Source organism: Rhinolophus hipposideros (assembly GCF_964194185.1).
Source record: "Rhinolophus hipposideros genome assembly, chromosome: 19".
NCBI lineage: Eukaryota > Metazoa > Chordata > Mammalia > Chiroptera > Rhinolophidae > Rhinolophus > Rhinolophus hipposideros.
The window spans coordinates 33304878-33326145 of NC_138065.1; the positions used below are offsets into that span (position 1 = coordinate 33304878).

Below are 21268 nucleotides of genomic sequence, written 5' to 3' on the forward strand. Positions count from 1 at the left end.
GATTTTCTGTAGAAAGCATACGGTACTCAGCTTTTTTTGGATGCCTGAGATCTCTTTAGCCTTGAGGAATAAAAACGAAATTTTTAGCATCTTTGTTACTATATATGTCAAATATGAATTATGTGAAACTGCAGGTCTGTTGCGAGAATCAATTGCGATGCCATATGTCAGTGGTTCTCAATCTTCAGGCTAACCTGGGATGGGGCCCAAGAATTTGAGTTTCGAACAAGTTCCCACGTGATGCTGCTGCTGCTGGTCCCCTACCCCCACATACACTCTGAGAACTCCTGTCACATGTGTAGAGAATTAAAAATGTGTGACATATTATTAATGTTGCTATGTAAATCCATGGAGATAATCAGTTATATGTTGTTTCTAGGAAGTAAAGAGACATAAAATTTTGATTCCAGATTGAGGGGGGGGTCTTACTGGAAGTGTAAATGATATTATAGGAACCCCAGAAGAACACCTAAAGGATTTCTAGTCCCCAGAAGAACCTGAAGCCATCAGGTAGGACCTCTAATAGAGTCAGGGGAACCTCGGCTAAACTGGACACGTGCACCTTTGTGGTTCCCCACATTTTCAGGAATGGGGCTCCCCAAAGGCAGAGATTTGGACAGAAAGCAGGGCTTGGGAGCTATGTGCTGGGAAGGGATATGTGAATGGCCGAGAGCTAATGCAGTATTTGGAGGAAGGTGAGAGAATGGCCCTAGCAACCTCACTGGGAGCCTACACCCTCTTTCCTTTCCTGAGGAAAAATCAGGATCTGATGGAGTCTAGGCTTCCCTCACCACATTCCAGAGAGCCAATCCCACCCCGGGATTGCCCGAGCCAGTGCTTATTACATAAAGAGAGTGGCAGTCTGCCCCATTCCCACTCCTGGAAGATGGGAGGTGAGGGGAGACAAAACCACCTCTCCTACCCCAGATAAAAATACTAAGGAGAGAAAGCAAAACTAAAAGGTGATGGGAAGCTCTAGGTTTACCCCCAGGACTCTTCCCATATTAATTCAATCCTGAGCTGCTGCAGAAGGGGGTTAGAGCGTGGAATCGGGTGGGGAGGTGCATAACATCTTTCAGGCCCAGCTCTCCGGAATGCCTGCATTTCACCCTGGTGGCTGAGAGGGAACTGTGTTCCAGTGACTTACTTCTAAAGGACATGAGGGAGGCAGGCATGTTTCCAATTAGCCTTGTGGGGCTCAGCTCTCCTGGCCTCCACACCAGGCAGTTTATTTGTCTTGCTCTGCTCCACTCCTCCTCCGGCCCTCCCTCCAGCTGCAGGCGCTTTCAGGCCTGGCTTTGGGTTTCTCTTGCCTGAGGTGGGGGCCCCTGGGAGAAAATGCAGCAGCTGCTCTTTCTTGTCCAGATCTACATTTCACCCTCTCTCTGTGTTTCTGGTCCACTTCGATTTATTTTATTAAGTAACTTAGAAGTTTAGTAGTGGCCAATGTGAAGGTCAGTCTCTGAGACTGTTTATCTTGGTCCTTCACTGTCTGGCCTTTACTCTGAGCAGTTCTTCCTGTGGCTCCTGCTCTTTCTGGCCCTCCTTGCTTCCCTTTGTCATTCTTCTATTAACTCCCAAGAGGGGTTAACCATCCCCACCCCACACCCTCAGCTCTTGGGCCCTTTCCTATGAATGAGAAGATAAGCCTGAAAGAAGTTTCATACTCTTGTGGAATCCTGGGACTGGGATGATTTTCTAGGGTCCACTAAGACCAGTGTGCTGCTTTCTGGTCCTCTATGTCAAAGCATAACAACTGGCTGAAAGAAAACCCTTTTCTCAAAGGATTTCAGGGCACTAGATCACTGGTTCCATCGTGCTGAGGTACCTATGGATGTGTCTGCCTTAAATGCAACTTGTAGGCACCATCTATGTTTCTCTCTTCCAAGACAAGCGAATTCCATTTTTCTATGTCAAAGCATAACAACTGGCTGAAAGAAAACCCTTTTCTCAAAGGATTTCAGGGCACTAGATCACTGGTTCCATCGTGCTGAGGTACCTATGGATGTGTCTGCCTTAAATGCAACTTGTAGGCACCATCTATGTTTCTCTCTTCCAAGACAAGCGAATTCCGTTTTTCTGGCTGAATATAACACATCTTGCTTTAGAAACTAAGAAGAGTTTAGGGCCATGAGTGTATGTTTGGGAAACCCTTCAAGGCCTACTTTTTAAAAAAAATAGTTTTATTGAGATATAATTGACAAATAAAATTGTAAGCTATTCAAGGTGTACATCGTGATGATTTAATATTTGTATACCAAGGCCTACTTTCTTATGTTTATCCATGGAAGCAACCAGGACTTCTGTCAAGATTAGCAGACACAGGAGACTCTAGTTCTCAAACTCTTAGACAAGCAGATCCAAGGAACCCTTTCCTATCAATGTCTTTTGGATAAAGCGGTCATTGGTTTGTCCACTCTTTCACGCATGCATTCTGCAAAGATTCACTGAAGAAGGTACTGAGGATTTAAAGATAAGATAGAGCTTTTTGCCTTTAAAAAGCTGGTAGTCTAGTACAAGAGGGAGATATGCAGAGAAAGGCTACAAATGCTACTCTGTCACTTATTTGTGGATTTTCTAAAAGGTAGAATTAAGAAGGGATTTGTCTTTATGCACATTTGCATTTGTATGAATACATAAGGTTCCTATTATTGTTCAATCCCAACCAACCAACCACCCTGGGGTGTGAAAAACTTTAGACACAAGAAAAGGAAGCTGACCAAGCAGGGTTCCTTGTCCTAAGACATGCTGTGAATATGTAAAAAAGTCAGTGTCAATGAATAATCATTGGATGGAATATTCATTGGAAAGATAAGCAATTTGTTTTTTCATTGTGTTGCCAACAAAGGTGGGTCAGGCCTTAGGGATGAAACATTGACTATATAATAAAATGGGACTCTTAGCAAGGTCTGGTTCTTTTCACCAGTTAAATTTCTCTCTCTTTCAATAAGGCCACCTACCCAGTCATACATCAAAGAATCATTGAATTTTACATTTGGAAGAGAGGTTGTGCAGAACAATGATTGAGAGTGAATGTTCTATTGAACTAGAGTACGTCTGCAGCCAAGCAAAGGGCTTGGACTCAAAGAACAAACACCATTCATTATACTCTTCTAGACTATGGAGTCTGTTTGGTTAGATGTGTTTTCCCTAAGCTTTCAGTCTCGACCCTCAGTTCCCCTCAAGCTTTTGAATGCAGAGTCTTAGGAGTCTAGTAGATGAGAACACTTCTCTGCCTCTGAAGTATTTCCTGATACTTTCTGAGCTTTATAATAACAGCGCTTTCTAACATGGAAGGAGACGAAGATGGGCCAGGAGACGGCCAAGCCATTGGACTGACCACCTGAAAAGGGAGGGCCACTCAGATTCACTGGGAATGTTGTTGCCATACCGAGGTGAGCCCTGCTTACCTCTGAAATATTGATCCGGCCCTCCTGGAAGGAGCAGGTGGTGGGGTCGTGAGTGCAAAGGTTGCGGTACTTGCACCAATGGCAGCGGAAGGCGCTGTTGACACAAGACAGGCACCTGCAAGGACGGAGACAGTAAGAGGCAAGGAGAAGGGAGCAGAGAGGGAAGACAAAGGTGCCAGGTACCCCAAGAGTCCTGATGGAAGTCTGCTATCCTGGGCTCACTCTCAGGAGGGCAGATTGCAGGCGCATCCCCCAGCACTGAGAGTTGTGGATTCTCCCTCCAAGATATTCACAGGACAAGAGAATTGAACAAAAAAAAAAAAAAAAAGAGTCCAGAATGGAACTAATGTAACCTACAAAGCACTGGTGTGTTGGAGCTAGCCTGTATCAGCTCATGAGAGACAATTATATATATCTTCAAGAATTTTGCAAGTGGCTTGACATCATGTTGATAGCTTGAAATCGGTCACGGAGGGAGTATTTACACCATAGAAATTGGCAAGTGCTGCAGATGAGGGTTTTTTTTTTTTTCATGGTTGCTGGTGGTTAAACATTTATCAGCATACCGCCACTTATAAGACAGAATAGCCAAAAGAGCACAGGGGTAGAAATTGGGCAGATCTAATTCCAGTCTTGCCTCTGCCATTGCCACTGGGATAACCCCGAGTAAGTCACTTCACCTTCTGAATTGGAAATTTCTTCATCTGTTTGTAACCAAACTTTCCTGTCTACTCCACAGGGCTGTTTAGCATCAAACGAGATAATGTATGGGAAAATGGTTTTGAAAAATACAATGCTCAGTGTATTATTTGCAAGTGCTTAAGTGACCTGTTATTTTAAGCTTTTAAATCACATTTGAGTGTTAACAATTGGTTCATATCACCTGTGTTACTGGGCTTTGGGGGGTAAACTGTTAAATGGTAACTGTTCCATTCTCCAAGTAGCCAGGCATACGAAGATAGCAATAGACTACGTGTGTGGCTCCTGAGTTTCTTGCCAGGGTGAGCATTTCCCTTCCTCCTGTTTCACCTGGAGGCTGTGTGTATTATTTTGGCTCTCTGTGTGTGATCAGTTCATTACAATGGAAATGGATTTTGTAGATGGGTTGGGCTTCCTGCTTCTTGCTAGCTCCCCTAGTCTAGTCTTTCACTAGAGCACAGGGAAGGGACACAGCCTGGTCTGCAATCTGGCGCCACCTGGTGGGCACTCACATTACATTTGGGTGGGTGGGGCTCCATCCAGGGGGTCATTGGCTATCATGCCACCACGTGCTGGGTGCCTTAGCACATCTACACTTCATCTCCTCTGTGCCAATCACTTTTATCTCCTTCTGGATATGCCCAAAGTTATTTCATTTCTGAGCTTAATTCAGATGACTGATTTTTGCTAATATCTTACGATTCAGCAAGCAATAAAAATGGAAGAAGGATGATGAGATTGGGTTCTAAACCAGTTCTTCCACTGGCAAATTTTGTGACCTTCGTTGCAGCACTTATCCTCTCCAGGCCTCAGTTTACTACATTAAAAGGATAAGATTGAACTTGATTCTGTGACTTTTTACTGTGAATGCCAGGAGTATAAAATGGTAAGATAGTGTTTGGCAATAAAATGATAAAATCTGTGCTGTCAAGGAGACCTGCTGCTTTTTTTTTTTTTTTTTTGGCTAAAAGTTGCTGCCCGTGACAGCATCTCTATTGCCAAAGCAGTTCATGGTTGAAAGTGGTGACATCACACTGTACTGCCATGGAGATGAGGATGTTCTCACAAACGATGGATTCCATCACCACTGTGTTAGAGTTTCAGGAGGACGTTGGGAGGTTCTTTTTCCAAGATGCTTGCATTTCCCAAAACAGGGCGAGGTGGGATTGGAATGCAGTGGTTAGTGGGCAATTTTGTCTGTTTTGACTTCAGCCACTTACTGCCCTGCTCTGGCTCCTTCCCCAGGCCATTTTTACAACTTGTCCTGTATTTCTCAGCACATCTGTTGATTTGTCCCAATGGGGCTCAGCCATGTCTCCTTCCTTAACTATCATGGAGGCCTCAGAATTCCAGCAGATGATTCTAATCATGAAAATCAAGATCAGAGAAGGGGAATCTAAGGCAGACTGGCTCATTCGTATATTTTAAGGACTAAAGATTCACTTCAGGGTTAGCTGCAAACAGACTGCCCACGTGGAAGCTGAGCCATTGTGTCCAAGACTTGATGCCTTGGAGTTCTGCCCATTCTGTAGACCTCAGGCTCTTCCTGTGCCAGGCAATGGGAAGGATGGGTCCATAGAATATTCCTCTGGTATAAAGCTGTTTGATCTCTCTCCTTGCTGAAAGTCCAAGGTCATTGGTCCCGTGGCCAGTATTCCCAGATTGCATGGAAGAAGTCTCAGTTTTTCTTCCAGAAAGGATCAGCAGAAACTAAATACGGGTCTCTCTGTCTCCTCCACTCCTTCCTCTGATTTTTACTAAGGAAAAGCTCCCAGCTTCTTGCATAGCTGTCGGATCTCACAGACTTGTGGGCACCCATTGGTAGGCATTTTGCTGCTGGATATGGCTGGTTAGGCCAACTGGGGTGTACTCAAACCCTCCCGGAGGCTGGTGGTTTGGTCTGGTTTTCCCTTCCTTTCTAAAAAGTTGAAGGCTGGGTTTGGACCACGGTGGAGTTCAAAGCTTCCTCTCTCCCTACCAGCCCAGGTCCTCTTCCTGGGTGCTGCGTGAGGCTATGGCTCCACCCCTGTCCCTCCTCTGGGGGTAACTGCGTGCATAGCTGACTCTTATATCTGAGTCCCTCTTAATTTGGTCATGGATGACACGTCTAAACTCTATTCACTGTCAAGCTCTCTGTTCAGAGCCACCACCAATTGGTCAAAAAAGGAGAGCTTTTCTTATGGTTCCTGGGACATGACCTTTGTCTGTACTTCAAACCCTCTTTTTACTGTCTTAGCTTAAGACTTGGGGGTAGGGTGTGTTAGGGCTGCAGGCAGGGGAGTCTGAATGAGATCAGAGGCTGTGGAAAGTGATTGCCATTCAGTTTAATGTAACTGAATAGAACTGAAAAGTAACGTTTATGGAGAGCTTACTCTGTTCCAGATAATGTGCCAGGCCCTGGAGTCAGACTGTGAGGTGAATAGGACATAATTGATGTTAGAGGAAACCCATGCCAATATCCAGCCCCAGGGCAAGACTCTTTCTGACAAGTACTTACAGTTGGTGGGCGCTGCAGTTGTAGAACTTGAATTCGGTGCTGACAAATATCTTCCCTGTCTCTTTGGATCTCAGCTGCAGTTCTAGCCCAAACCAGTCTGGAAAAAAAGGATTAAAAGGGAGAGGGTAGTGAAAACCTGGGGGCCCAGTGTAGATTCTGAGGGTAAGTCATTCAGCCATTGCAGGGCTCTTGGGGCACAGATGGTGGGTGGAACCTGTCTGAATCATCTCCCAAGACAGAATCCCAGAGAGCAGTTTCCAGGCTCTCGGCCTCACGAGGAAAGGTGCTGGCTTGGGTAATAGATGGCTATCAGCTGTAATCGGACGGCCATCCGCTGTGGCTGGTTGGCCATCAGCTGTTACTGGTTAGCCATTAGCCACTAATATAACTGCAGTGGCTTTGCTAGGGGGTTGGTTGGTCGGCAGAGAAGCAGACGGTGAATTGCGCATCATGTGGAGCCTGCTTCCTATGTCTCCAACCCAGCCGCGAGCGAGGTATAGTGGTATGAACCCCCTATCTCTGGCTCCTCTGGTTCCTTTTTGGCCTCACCATATCCTGCGTTCTTTTGCGGGGAGCAGGACCGGAAACCCCGCAGGACACAGTCCCTTTCGTCCAGCTGATTGCCAACCTGTCACTGAGACCCAGGCACCCCCACACACTCGCTTAGGGAAGAAGTAATCAATCAGATCCCATAGAGCCCCTTGCCTGGGCCAGGCAAGTTGTTACTCAAAGACTTTTAAAAGGATCCCAGTTCTGGGGATAGAACCTTGCTGAAAACCACTGGCTGAAGACACTGCCATTCATGGAAGGGAAGGGAAGTCGGGAAACACTCTTTACACACTGTGTACCCTTAACCCAAACGGGAGCAAAGGATTTCCTTCTTTCTGAATTTTGCTTTGGGGCATGACAGTTTGTTTTCAAGCTCAAATGAGTTTTATATGCCTAACAGGTTTTGGGCATAAAGAGACTTGGTCAGGCAACTTCTGTGCTGGTAATTCTCACCCCCCCCACCGTCCTCTACTCGTGGTCCCCCTGGTAGGGCAGCCCCTAGCACATGACTCTCATGGCAGACAATTCTTACCTTGATCCAGAGGGATGACAGGGACATCCTTGGGCCCAGGTGAGATGCAGATGACCTGGCTCCCGGACACCTGTCCCTCCACCTCTGTCAGGTTCCCAAAGGCACAGGCGATGCCCACAGACAGATCTGGAGCGTCACTCACAACCAGGCTGAGCTGTGGGAAGAGCAAAGAGGCTCAGGAGCACAGGGCTGATGCCACAGGAAGACAGCCCTCGAGGCTCAGGGACCTGGGCCTGGCCCTGCCATTGCCTCTGGCTAATTAATCTCCCCTGATCTCATTTATAAAGAAGGATGTTGGGTAGGTGATCTTCTGGCTTTGATACTGAACAATTGTAGTAGCTCTGCCAGGCTGTGCAGGGTCAGTGGTCTTTATTAATATTATTATGAATTTATTTTTCAGTCTTGTCCAGCATCAGAAAGCACTGGGGGGTGGAAAGGGAGGGACACTAGGAGGAAAGGTACTAAAATCCATCTCACACCCAGCTCATTTTGACATGAAACCACACAAACTTGAAAGCAAGTCATGAGCTGAGTTCTTTACAATAAGCCTTAGCCTTGGCTCATGGGAGAGTAAGTTCACTGGCTTGTAGGTTCACCATGTTGTAGAAGACAGCTAGTTCCTCGCCCTGGCTGTCCTTATGGCCTGCTTATCAAAGGTTGTGGGTTTGCTAGAATTTCTGCTTCTCTGTCCCTCCTGGTCTCTCTGCTTGCTGACAGCTCCCCTAAAGGAGGGCAGTCTTTTCACAAGGCACTTCGGGGATGACAGAAAGCAGGAAAGTGGACACCAATGGCACAGATGATGTCAGCTGTTACCTATAAAAGGTTCCAACGATCTAGGCCAGCAGCATCCAGCCTTTTCAAATTTGAACACCCTCCTTTGTATTGTGAAAATATCCCAGACTGTCAAAAGAATCTGTTGATTGAGAAGTTATTTAATGGCAAGACGCCACTCTGAATTCAGTGCACTTGGAAATGAGTTTGTACTCAATTACAACTAACAATATAACATCTAAGTGGTATTTGAAACAATAGGTAAGGAATGTGACTGGATCCGTCTGGCAGTGGGAGTACCCATAAGGGTTCACTGGTGACGATAGCCCTGTGGCCTCCAAGTTGGGAGCCATGATGTAGGTAGGTCTGCTTTTGTCTTCCTACCAGCACCTGGAGGTATTGGTTAGCAATGGGTTCCTCAGTCACAGGGGTTGTCACCTCACCGCCTTCCCATACATTTGCTTGCCGCTGAATCTCTGCCCCAATTTCGTTTCCATGGGGCCCAGAGACTTAGGTACAAACTCTGCTGTTTGTTCCCTCAGCTCCAAGGGAGCCAAAACCTCCCCGTGGGGATGAATGAATGGAAATTTTGGAAAGTTCATTAACTAATTAACATTCGTGAATGCTCATAAAACCTTCAGAATGAAACAATTGTGCAAGGCCTGAGGATATGAAATATTTTGGGTTGCACTTCGACAGGTGGTTGAGGACTATTTTATTCCCTTTAATATTCTCTTTGAGCACACACTGACTGTGAATTAAGTCTCTCTTACACACACACACACACACACACACACACACACACACACACACACACACAGGCACCTCTCAGCTTTCTGTGAGACTGCATCAGCGGAGGATTGTAAATATAGCATGTACCGAAGAATGTGTTGTTTGCTGTTGGAACGCATTATGTCATAGATCTTTGTTACTAAATGCAAAATCTAGGTTTACAAACAGATCAATAGATAATGAATTTGCAAGCAGTCCGGAGGATGACTTTGCCATTTACAATAGGAGTTGCCATAGGTTTTCTATAAATATAATTTCCTTGGAGCATTTAAAGCATAATCCATTTACAGATACTTTTTTTGAGTGTTAAAGGAACCCACCCACACACGTGTGGGCTCCGTGTCCCCACCGTCCCTCTGGATAGGTTACTTACCCGCCGGCTGTGCTCAGACACTGAGATGCTGCTAGGGTGTACCTCGAGACTCATGCACTGGCTGATGCTGGCAGCAAATCGATTAGGTTCCCAGGCCCGTTGGCACCTGTCCCTACGGGAACACCTGCCACAGACACAGATTCACAAGCGGTCAGGCCTCTGAGACCCTTCTGTTTGGCTCCATTGTCCCCCTTGGGGTAAGTAAAAGGGTTTTGCTGCTCTGAGGCCTGTGGCTGGTCTTCTCATTAGGACTTTCATCCCACAGGGTTGGGTGCCTCCCAGATGGTCTCTAGTGCAGTTGCACAGAGAGTGGGATTAACCCCAACATGAGAGATGTGGTTTAGATGTAAAGCTATTGATAGTTAGCATCTTTACAGGCTGCTCGATGATCAAGGGAGGAAAGTTTGGGGAATGTGAGAAGACACGCACAAGAGGCTAAGAATATAAACTTTGGAGCCAGGCTGCCTGGGTTCTAACCAAGACCTATTGCCTGCTGGCTGTGGCCCCTTGGGCACATTACATAATCATTCTGTGCCTCAGTTTCCCCCACTTACCTCATAGGCTGTAAGGAGTAAATGAATTAGTGCTTAGAAAATGGCCTGTTAGCGTTTATAATAATAATATTAATGATTATTAATATTATTCTTCAGGGGTATTTAAAAATATGGACAGGGTCTTAGCTGTGTGGGATAGTGTGCATGTGATCTTATAGCTGGATTGATGGCTCTTTGAAGGCAGGGACCATGCTTTATTCGCTGAGATATTCTACCTGTCACACGGTATATTTTAAATAGATGTTTGTGGCATGAAATAATGCCTGGAGACAGAGACAGACGAGGAGTGGCAGCCAGGGCTGCCTCTGTCAGAAAGCTTGTGTGGCTATTTCTCCCAACGTCTTCATCTCTGCCTCCAAGGCGCCTCTGCTTACAGTGGCAGGTGGGCATGGTGGCACCTACATGCACGTGTGTCTGGTTGTCACTTATGTTACACAGGAACATGCTGGTGTTTCCCCAAACCAACAGCCACTGGACACAGCAGATTCCACATTCAGGCAGTGATTCCCACCCGAGCTCTCCCTAGTCCCTCCCCCCCTTCCTTTCTAGGCACATAATGGATCTAAATATGAATGCTGTCAAAGAAAAGAATTATGGAGGTTTAAGTGAATCCTTAAGATAGCTCTAAAGTGAGCTCTTGACTGGAGCCTTTATCTCATTGACTCACTGAAATGGCTCTTTTTTATCATACTATTTATGGCAACAGCCCTAACAGAGATAAATAGCCTGGGAGACAATAACACACTTGCCAGAGCAAGGCACACAGAAGAGACAGGAAGGTTTCAAACCCCCTGGACTCCAAGGCTCTTTAGTAATCTCCCTCAGCCCTCTGCCTCCATTAAGGTCCAGTATGCGGGCCTGGGAGCTGGAGCTGGGCCCATCACCTCATTCCCCTCACCAAGGCAGGCAGGTGGTGGCAGGTGGGAGGGCACTGCAGGAGGGGTTGGTGAGGACAAAAGTGACCGGAAGAGGAGATACGTCTGGGTATAAACAGGAAAAAGCTTGTTCCCCACATACTTCTGGCAGGCAGAGTTGCTGGAAGGAGAGGTGTGCCCTGGTAGGTAGCAGGTAGTGTCTGATGACAGGCAAGGAATCCAGAGGACAGAGGAAACCTGAGACTGTGACGCTGTGGCTCAGTCATTCTGGTACCCACATCTGACCTCACCCTGCAGGGTGACGGGTACTCTGGGGTCACCAGGAGATTCAGGCATCATGGCTAGATTTGTAGACACTAGTACAAGTTGCAGAACGTAGCTGTCCTTGCTGCTGAATAAATGACAATCCCCCATCTATAACTTTGGTGTGTTCTCTATAGGAGAAATGCCAGCCACATGGAACCTGGGCAGGCATGACAGGGAGGAGCAGGGGGTGGGAGTTACAGCTGGACATGGCCACTGCCCGGTGAGAGGGCTGGTAGCCCAGAACACTTTTCAAGGAACTAAAGGCAGCTGTCAGGTTCTGTGGAGGAAGAAATCCCTTGAGAGAGTCCAATGGCCACAGGTTAGCCTCACTGAAAGGAATTCAATTTTAGCCACTTTTTCCATTCCTGGGGTACAACAGAGGTGTCATCAGCATCTTTACCATTTGTCTGACCTAAATGGTGACTCACTGTCTGGGTTCTGATGAGAGCATTTTTTTGCAAAACTTTTTGAGGAGTCTCTTTTCTCCAAACCCAAGCAGGGAACCCAGTATTTGTGCGCTAGAATCCAGTCCAGATTTTGCAACTGTGAGGCGCCTATTTCCCTCCCTCCCTCCACAGTCCTCCCAACACCTGCTGCAGAGGCTGGAAGCCAAGAGCTATTGTGAGGCCCCTGAACTCTGGCCCTCCTCCACTGCCTCCACCCCAAGCCTAAACCCGGCACATTTCATAGAGATGCTTTGCTGGCTGGCATCCAGCCATGGTGTTTCCAACTCCATTGGGGAACAGAATTCCTAGCCAGTTCACCCTTTTTTCTCCTTCTGGGGCTCCTCAAATTAGGAAGTTTAAATGTAATTTTGTATTTGTATTGAGCTGGTATTCAATGGCAGGGGATGTATCTGAATTAAGCTGTGAGGACAGTTGGAGTGAAATGCGGACTTCTTGGAATCATGAAATAATGGGACCAGAAGGGTCCTCCCAAGAGTTCAGGGTTTAGAGTAATTATTTTGATTTGTGTATTCTATTCTGGGCTTCCTTATTTCCAGAACATTTATTATTTCATTTAATCCTCACAATTTACCTGCAAGGTAGGCATAATCCCTATTGAGCGATGAAGAAATGAGGGCCCAGAGTAGTCAGTGGACCAGGCAAGGTCGCACAGCAGCTAACTGGTGTCCAAAGCTCCCGACTAGTGCACTGCTGCACACTCGCAGCAGGAGACAGCTAGTTCAGGCTGCACCAAGAAGGTTCTTGGGAAACCTAGAATTCTACAGTTTCCCTCGTGAGTTCTTCCAACACCAGTACCCTTCCCCATACTGACAAGATTTGAGAGCAGCTGGGAGGGCAGAATTTGGAAGTGGAATGAAAGACAGAGAGGCAAAGGCACTGCATTTGGAAGGAAGACCACCCATGGCCTCTTTCCCTCTGCTGCTCTCAGTGCTCCCACCACGATTAGAGTTACTGCTCAGAAGAGGGAAATTCCTCTCTCTCTGCAAACTGCTGTCACATCCCTCATCTGAACTCCCTGTTAAGTACCTGGTCTTCTGCATTCCAGGCCCCTTTCCAGAACAGTCCCAAACTTACATGTTGTGCAGGGCACACCAGCCACAGTGAGGGTCCCCCGAGCTCAGGCACTCCCCACAAGTTGTGTACTGTTCACACGATTCCACAGGGACCCTGGTGATCTGGTAAAGAGAGGAAAGAGCATGATTAGATCAGGTAGTGATGCCTTGCCGATGTGTGTTCAACTCATCTATCACCTACCCACACTTGCCCCGTCACCACCCCTAAACAGGTGACAGTCGGGGTAAATCAGTGGCCGCATGGTTCTCATCTTTTGCCTGGCACAGGCAGGTACAGCCAAGCAGAATGTGCTTGTCAGGTGGCAGGTCAAGGATTCTTGCCTTCCGAGAGATGGAAGCAAAACCTCCAGTGTCATTCTCCTGAACTGAAGTCCTCATGAGAGCTGGGTTTGCTCATGGCAAGTGCTGAAAACAGTTAACTCTGTTACAAGGCTATTGCGTGCCACCAACTTGTCTCTGAAGAGCTTTCAGCTGGGCTAGGGCTGGGACATCCTGCCTGCACAGAACACATTTAAAAAGGGAGAGAAGGAGAAACTTTTCCTATCAAATAATATTCATCGTATGACACAATCTCTTTACAGCCAACCAAACATACCACCTGGATCCAATTATCCCATTCTCTGATGTCTACATTCAGTTTCTCTAGTAAATCTCCCCTCCTTTGAAAAGTCTGTAAATGGGGACATCCACAGAGAGGAGTTGCCTCTCTGATTCTGTCTTGCTGGAGAAAGTGGGAATTTGCAGATGAAGCTCCTGCCCCCCAGAGGGGGTGGCTCCTGCCCACTGCTCCTGGCTTCCAGGTGGGGCCCTGCAGGGCTTGAGCTGGGCCTGTTGGACATCACTCATCCCTTCCTACCCAGGATGTGTGACATTGAGGCCGGGCAAGGGGGTCAGGAGATTGAAGGCTTCCACTTGATATATCCTCAGTAGCCGTCAGTTGGCTGGGGCAGGAGGCCGCCGGGCTGCAAAAACATTTGCTGGGCTGGGAATGGCTTCTCATTTGTTAGGGCATAGAGGTCCCCCACCTACTGATGTGTGAGCTCAAGTAAAAATGCAACCTGTGGGCCAGCAGCATAGTGTTCTGCCTCTGGCAGGGGGACAAACGATCTGATGGAGACGCCTTCACAGTGTCCTCCTGAGAGGCTCAGGATGGAGTCTGACACTGCTCATGCAGCAAATGTTTATCAGCTGTCACAGTGTGGAGGCTCTGGTGGTATGCAAAAGACAAACAGCAGCAAACAGCACATAGATCTGGCCCTCGCAGAGCCCATAGTCCAGTGGGAGTTGGTAATTACAAACCGAGAACTGTTCTCCGTTGTGCCTGGGACCCTTGGTAACTTAGAGGAAGGGTGCCTAGGTACAGCCTGTTGGAAAGAAGGGTGTAGGGGTGATTCAGGGGAAGCGTCAGCCTAGAAGGGCATTTCAAGCTGAGAGAGTATTGTGAGCAAAAGTAATCATGGACAAGTTCAGTGTAACGCAAGAGTAGGGTGCACCTGGGTGCGGTGGGGTGAGAGATGAGTCTGGTGGGATGTAAGCAGGAGCCAGATGACCAAAGGTCTTAGGTACCAGCCCCAGGAGCCTTCTTTTTCTCTGTTGGGTGTCTCCCTCATTCTTACCACATCATAACACTTAACATTCTGCATTTCAAGGCCTTTTTGTAAGCAATTGACATGATGAGCTTTAAATATACCTAACCTCCCCTTAATAATAAAAATGTGAAATGCAGGAAGGATAAATTTAAAAACAACTTTTGAATTTGTTTTTAAAAGTTCATACTTTAAGCGGAGGATGGGGGAAGCTGGTTTGATATCGCTCATGTATAATAGAGCCAAGGGTTTGAGTTGACTCTATGTCCAAGGTGACTTGAGAGGATGATGGAATAGCTGGAGGGGCTAGTTTGCTCATGGGCTGCAGAATATAGACATAGTGTCAGGATCCAGAGAGGCCAGCCCACACTGGGTCTATAATCTGCCCCAAGAAGCGTGTTGCGCAACCAGAGATCGTTCTCAGAAGGGAGGTCATGATAGGGTGGGACCGATATGTGGCATCTGAGGCACAGATGATGAACCTGGGATGTTTACTTAGCTCAAAGAAGTGGAGTCTCAAGGTGGTCATGCTGTTTTCCAGTGTTTGAAGGGCAGCAGTGTGGCTGCAATAAAACTCCTGGGTGACAAGTTTCAGGAAAGCGCAACAGAAGTAAGTCAAGGTTATCCAATATGGCAAAAGACCTCGCTTCCAGAAGGAACTCCCATCAGTGAGATGTGTAAGCAGAGTCAAAATGACATGTATCTGGGAGGCTGTGAAAGGATTTCTGCCCTCAGAGGAAGGCTGCACTAGTCCTTCTAATTCTCACATTCAGGATTCTGTTTCCCACAGTTTACCTAACTCCTCCCTGAGACTGTTTATGATTTTTTTCCTGTATAACTTGTACAGTTAAAAGATAACATCCAGCCATCACCACCAGCCACAGATATCACATTGCCTTAAAGAGAAACCTTTGACCCCTGACTCGTGGCCTGTGATTCCTACCAGAAGCACCTTTCTGACAGGTGCTTGCCGGATACTCTCCTAGGGTGCATCTCCGGGCCTGGGATTCTCAGCCCTTCTGGGTATCTGTGACCCCAGCCACCCGCTTGGCTTCCGCCGGCCCCCTCCATCCCACCCTCTGAGGTCTGAGAGTAGCAGCCCAGTGCCTGGTCTTCCTTTCTTGGGTTTCGGGCTCTGTGTGAGTGATGTCTGCATCTGGCTGCAAATTAAAACAACTGTCTGCATTGCATTCGGCCCGTCTGTCAAAACACAGCCCAGCTCTCAGCAGCTGGGCAAGGAGGCCCTGAATGGGAGCAGTGTCTCCAGCAACAAAGCCCACTTTCACGCCAAGTGCCACAGAGATAGTGAGAACCCTGTTCTTCTCCAAACATGAAACCAATAGCACAACTATTTTTCCTGTTTCCTGGGCCCTCCTGGTGGGAATTTTTTTTTTTTTTAAATGCACTGAGTTGAAGAGCAAAGTGAAACAGGAAACTTATTGGGGAGAGGGGCAGTTCTTAAACTTGAGTTACTCTCTCCTCCAAGATCTAATAGCCACATACAAACCAGAGGAAAGAAATGTCACAGGCACAGGGCGGAGACCTTCAAAGTCAGATGCTACCACGCGCTCTCGGTCTTTGCCATACTCATGTGTCGCTACACTCAGTCATCATTCATCAGCCAATATTCACTGATCGTGTTCTACATACAGGTCAGTGCTAAGCACTTCAGGGGAATAAAAACAACAGCAGCATTATAACACAACCAGCACCTTCAAGTTGCAAACAGAGTCGCAATGAAAACCAGAAAGTGATGTGGGTTCTAAGAGAGGTGTTGAAAGAGGACTGAAGGAATTCAGAGCAAAGAGAAACACTTCTATGTCTGCACTGTCCAGTGCAATAGCCACTAGCCTGGGTTAAACTGAGATGTGCCATAGGGACACGCTACACACTGGGTTTTGAAGATTTAGTACAGGAAAAGAAAGAATGTAAAATATGACATTAATAATTTTTTATGACACCCTAAAAAGATAAAAATTTAGCAAATATTGGGTTAAATAAAATCCATTATTAATTTCAACTGTTTCTTCTTTTTAAAATATGGCTACTAGAAAAGTTACTATCACCCATGAAGCTCACATTTGTGGCTTGCCTTTAATTTCTACGGGACAGCGCTGCTCTAGCTGGGAGTCCTAAGAAGGCTTTGTGAGGGACATGGCATGTGTCTGGGTCTTGAAGGGTGAATGATGCTTATACAGTTGAAGCATTCCAGGTGGAAAGAACCACATGAGCAAACACAGGAGAACAGTGTCTTCAGGAAACCTGGCATGATGGCCAGGAGCGATGGGTTGAAATCTGCAAGGGCAGGTTTGGGTTAACTTGGGAAGGACCGAGAAGACCATGGAGCTGGAATATATGCATTCTCTTAGGTCTCCAGCCTGTCACTCTTTGGCCAAAAGAGTATCGTCCAAAAAGAGATGGCCCTGTGGTTCTCAAAGAACAATGGCTCTCAACGCATGGGTCTTGAGGCAGGACCCTTGGCATTATCTATGAGCTTATGAAACAGGGGCAGCCACAGCCATCAGGCACTCTGGGGATGGGTCCAGAAATGGGTCTCACAAGCTCTCCAGCTGATTCTTATGGACACTTAAGTTTGAGAACCACCAACATAGATGAGCTCACACCTTGGGGAAGTCTTTTTAAATGTCAGGCCCCTGGGGCTAGGAAGAAATGGAATAAAACTCTGCCACAGGGCTACAAAAGGAACTAGACTGATGTGAGGGAAGGCGGGGAAGGAGTACCCTGGAGACTGTTTTATGCCCAGGGAAAAATTGGTTCTAATAATTGAGCCTATCGAAGACCTAAAGGACCAAGTTCAGGCTTCCAGAGTGAGGGGGCACTTCACTCTGCACCTCTGGCGACAGGCGGGCACTCGTTCTGGGACCTGGTAGGCTGGGTGGGATGGGGTGGGCATGAGAGGTTTCTCTGGAAGCTCTAGAAGGGAAGCGAGCTTTCTCCTGGAGTGTCCACCATGTCAGGTGGCACTCTGTCAGGGGTGACTCAGAGTTAATGGGATACTCTGTAATGCTTTAATTAGTGTTTGTTTATTATAATTGCATTTTAATTATGCTTAAGGCTCCCCCACCCCTTTCATTGAGTGCTAGGATCAGAGGGTGGCTGGGTTGGCAAAATCCACAGTCAGAGGACGCCCTGACACCTCCCTTCTCCTGCCCCCTCCACGGCCTTCTCCCAAGGATCACGGAGCTGCTTCAGACTGGACTCCACCCTTACGTTCTGCATTCTTCACTGCTTGATCTTATGCCTTGTAATTATGACTCTAATGCCTATAACTGTCCTATTAAGTCATTTGCTTAAGAAATACTCTCAAGTTAAGGTGACTCATATTGTGTTCTTGGCTTCTTTGGCCCCGGGGCCCCGCGTCTCTGGTACCTTCCTTGGCCTGTGTGAAAGGTGCTGGAGATCTATGTGGGAAGGGCTCAATAGGGGTGTGCAGAGTTTGAGGTGCCCCCCCACCCTTTCAGCACATTGGGTAGCAACACAGGGAGGTACACAATGAGGATTAGCATTGGCCGTGAGGACAAGTCCCTGAGGGAACTGCTGGAACCAGCTTCATTCTTGAAGAGCACAGTACACCTGTAGCATTTGGAGCACCCAGAGTGAGTCCTCTGGGGCTCTGTAGTTACTACCATCCTGGGCAGAGGCCCTGCACACTCACTACCATCAGGTACAAACCCATCACTCTTCAGAGAGAAGAGGTCCCATGGTGGAGCGAGGAACAGAACCCGCTGGTGAGTGAACCTGGGGGCAGAGAATCAGTGCTATGCCTCGGCCCCCCTGTGTGGACGCCTATGAGGAGCTATGAAGATCTGAGAACTTGGGGGGGCTCCATGGGAAAACATTTGGGTTAAAAGCACAACAACACATAGGATTCTGACAATGGGTTGTGCCTGGGTCCCATCCAGTCCTTCAACATTTACTCAGCATTTATGCTGTGCTAAGCTAAGCTCTCTGTAGGCAATGGTGCTACATTCTCTGCCCTCCTTGGAGCCATGGTTTGGTTGAAGACAAAACCAAGGCAACAGGGCATCTCAGTGTAGTGGGACAGATGCCACAATAGAGGTATAATCAAGACACAGTCAGGGATCAAAAGGCGGTTTGCCTCAGGGGCTTTGGCACAGCACTTGGTGTCCAAGAGGCCTGCAGGATTCCTGTGTGATAATGCAAAAGAGAGAAGGGGAGAGGGGGAGAAATAAGGGAAAGCTGTTCCCTAGGCTGCAGGGGCCCCTTGGGGACTGAGCATTTAATCCCCCTGCTTCCCTGGAATCTGCTCCCCCACTGCCAGATGGTACACCTGTCCCCACACGTGTCCCCTGCCTCCTGACACAGGAAAGTAACAGAGGCCTTCTCAGTGGCCGAGAGCCAGGTGGCAGGGGTGGGAGGTGACACACACAGCCTGCTTGGAACATGCAGTTGGCTTGATCCGCAGCCTCCTGATCCCCAGAGCCTGGGGCAAAGCGCACAGCAGCTGAAACACAACTGGTTCTCTCCTTTCCTTTGTATCTCCTCTTGGCAGTCTCTCTCTACCAGCCCACCCGCTCTCGGAGTTTGCAGGGTCTCAGACCTACTTTCTCCTCTTGTCCCCAATCCAACCTGTTTTTAAGGAAAGATCTGATGCTCATTTACACACACCGCTGAGGGCAGACTGAAGAGAGGCCCACCAGGGCTGGTGTGTGGACTGACTTCCATAGCACAATCACAACAGTACCAGCAGATGGGTTTGGCATTTTCCAATCGCTTTCACACATAGTATCTCATTTGATCTGCACAGCTCCCCAGGGAGGAAGAGAGGCTAGGTATTGTTATGTTCCATTTGATCCACCAGGAAACAGGCTGCAAAGGGCTGGATTAACCCAGGGCTCAGTCTCACAGTGAATGGCACAGTTGCCAGCTAAAGGACTGCCCTCCAATACCCATGAAGGTGACATACAGTAGGGGATCTTTTGGAGAGTGAGGAGGGAGAGGAGGCTCAGGGGTCAGTGCCAGGAGACAGAAGCAGAGGCCAGAGAGGGAACAGGAGGTGGGAAGCAATTTGAGGGCAGGTGAGGCTTTCTTTCACTTCTCTGACTCCATAGCTTTGAGCTTGCTGACGCCAGCAGTTGTTACTTGATGGATTGGATGGGTGAGTGAAGTCTCTCTTCACAGGCTTGCCCCAAATCTTGTTAGCCCCAAGGAAACAGGGGTAATCAGCACGAGAGGCTCAGAGCTTAGCTCTCTGTCCTTCCCTTTACACCAGATGAGGCGGCAACGAACATGGGCAGGTGGTCAGTCAGGGAGGCCTAGCCCGGCCCCTCGCCCCTGCCGGATTCTTTCGGGTACCAAAGCCAAGGGGGAGCCTCTGTGGACAGGTCAGGCTCCCCGACATGCTTTGTACTGCATCCTCTTTGGTTCAGCAAGACTCCACGGAAAAAATACCCATGTTCTCTTTCCGGTCCTTTGCAGGGGAAGAGCAGACTGCCTACTGGATGCCTGAAGTAGCATCTTAATCTAAATCTCCCCTGCTGGGAGTGGGTGGCGTGGGGGACATTGGAGCAGCAATGAGATCCCCTCTTGGGATCTGCTTTCAGGGACTAGGGGACAGGAAGGGATGGGGACTGAGGTCTCCTGCTGATGGCTGACAGGGTCCTGGCTGGAGTGTCACCTTGCTCTGAGCAGGGCAGTTGACTGAGGTTGTTGAATAGAATAGAGCTGCAAGAACAATAAAAATAGTGGCCATTGACCCAGCATCTGCTGCATGCCACACACTTTACCTATCTTATCTCATTTCATCTTTATACCAACCTTGCAGTGAAAGCAGTCTTAGGCCTGTTTGACTTACTAAAAATCTGAGTCTTGGGTTAAGTAACCTTTCCAAGGTCATGTACCTCGTGGGTGGCAGAAACAGAATTCGAGTCCAGGTATGTCTGACTCCCTGGCTGAGGAGTGAGATGGAGGCCCCTCTACCAGAGCTGCCCCGAGGGCTGGCTGTCAGGTCACCTTTCTCCCTCCTAGACATCAGGTGCTAGGCTGTTGGACACTGCAACTACATTCACTCCCGACCATAGCATACCTCTTAGCTCATTTTACAAACAACGATTCAGCTGCTGGATCCTGAGCCAGACAACAAAAAGGGTCATACCAAAGGGGGAAGAGGGAGGTAGGTGGGTAAGGATGGAAGGTTCACCTGCTAGATATTTTTTTTTAAACCAGCCAGGATCAGAACAATAAAGGAGGTGGCTCTGATCAGGCTGTACATTTTTTGCCCTGAACCTTGTAGGAATGTTACAGAAACAGTGAGCACAGCTCGGTTAGTGGAGGTAGCAGGGGCTTTCTGCCCTGGTTTGCCAGTTGTTATCTGTGGGGCTTTGGGAGAGCTGGTTAATCTCTTCAGGCTTCCTTTTCCTCATCTTTGAAATGGAGACAGAAATACCTGTCTCACCCATCTCCCCTGCTCATCACGGAGCAGAAAGCACCTCTGAACTCACATGTTCAGCTTTGGTCTTTCTTACAAATCAACTCCCGGTGATTAATGTGAAGAACTCACTATTATGTGTTCCCAGTGTTAGATCCAGTTCTTTAAAAATCAATAGTCATGTGTGACATCCCCTTAAATCCCAATAAAGTAAACATCAACCCAGTCCCCTTCCTGTCCTCTGAGATGTGACAATCACATGATCAATATCATTAAGAACAAGGGGGTACTGCCCGAGAAAACCAACTGGAGGTTCTGGAGCCTGTGACTGCAGCTAAAGCAACATGCAACCTCTGACTAGAAGCTGACCCTGGG

At 47.8% G+C, this 21268-nt stretch overlaps 1 protein-coding gene across 3 annotated transcripts in view; it reads right to left on the minus strand.

Annotated features, from left to right (window-relative positions):
• PLXNA2 (plexin A2) overlaps positions 1 to 21268 on the minus strand; it is a 207751-nt gene that overhangs the window by 63513 nt on the left and 122970 nt on the right. For all 3 annotated transcript variants that reach the window (XM_081025609.1, XM_081025608.1, XM_081025610.1), the window contains 5 exons: positions 12900 to 13000; positions 9624 to 9747; positions 7688 to 7841; positions 6607 to 6703; positions 3411 to 3525 (listed from right to left, as the gene is read on the minus strand). In XM_081025609.1, coding sequence (XP_080881735.1) covers positions 3411 to 3525; positions 6607 to 6703; positions 7688 to 7841; positions 9624 to 9747; positions 12900 to 13000 — 591 coding nt within the window. The remainder of the gene's footprint in view (positions 1 to 3410; positions 3526 to 6606; positions 6704 to 7687; positions 7842 to 9623; positions 9748 to 12899; positions 13001 to 21268) is intronic.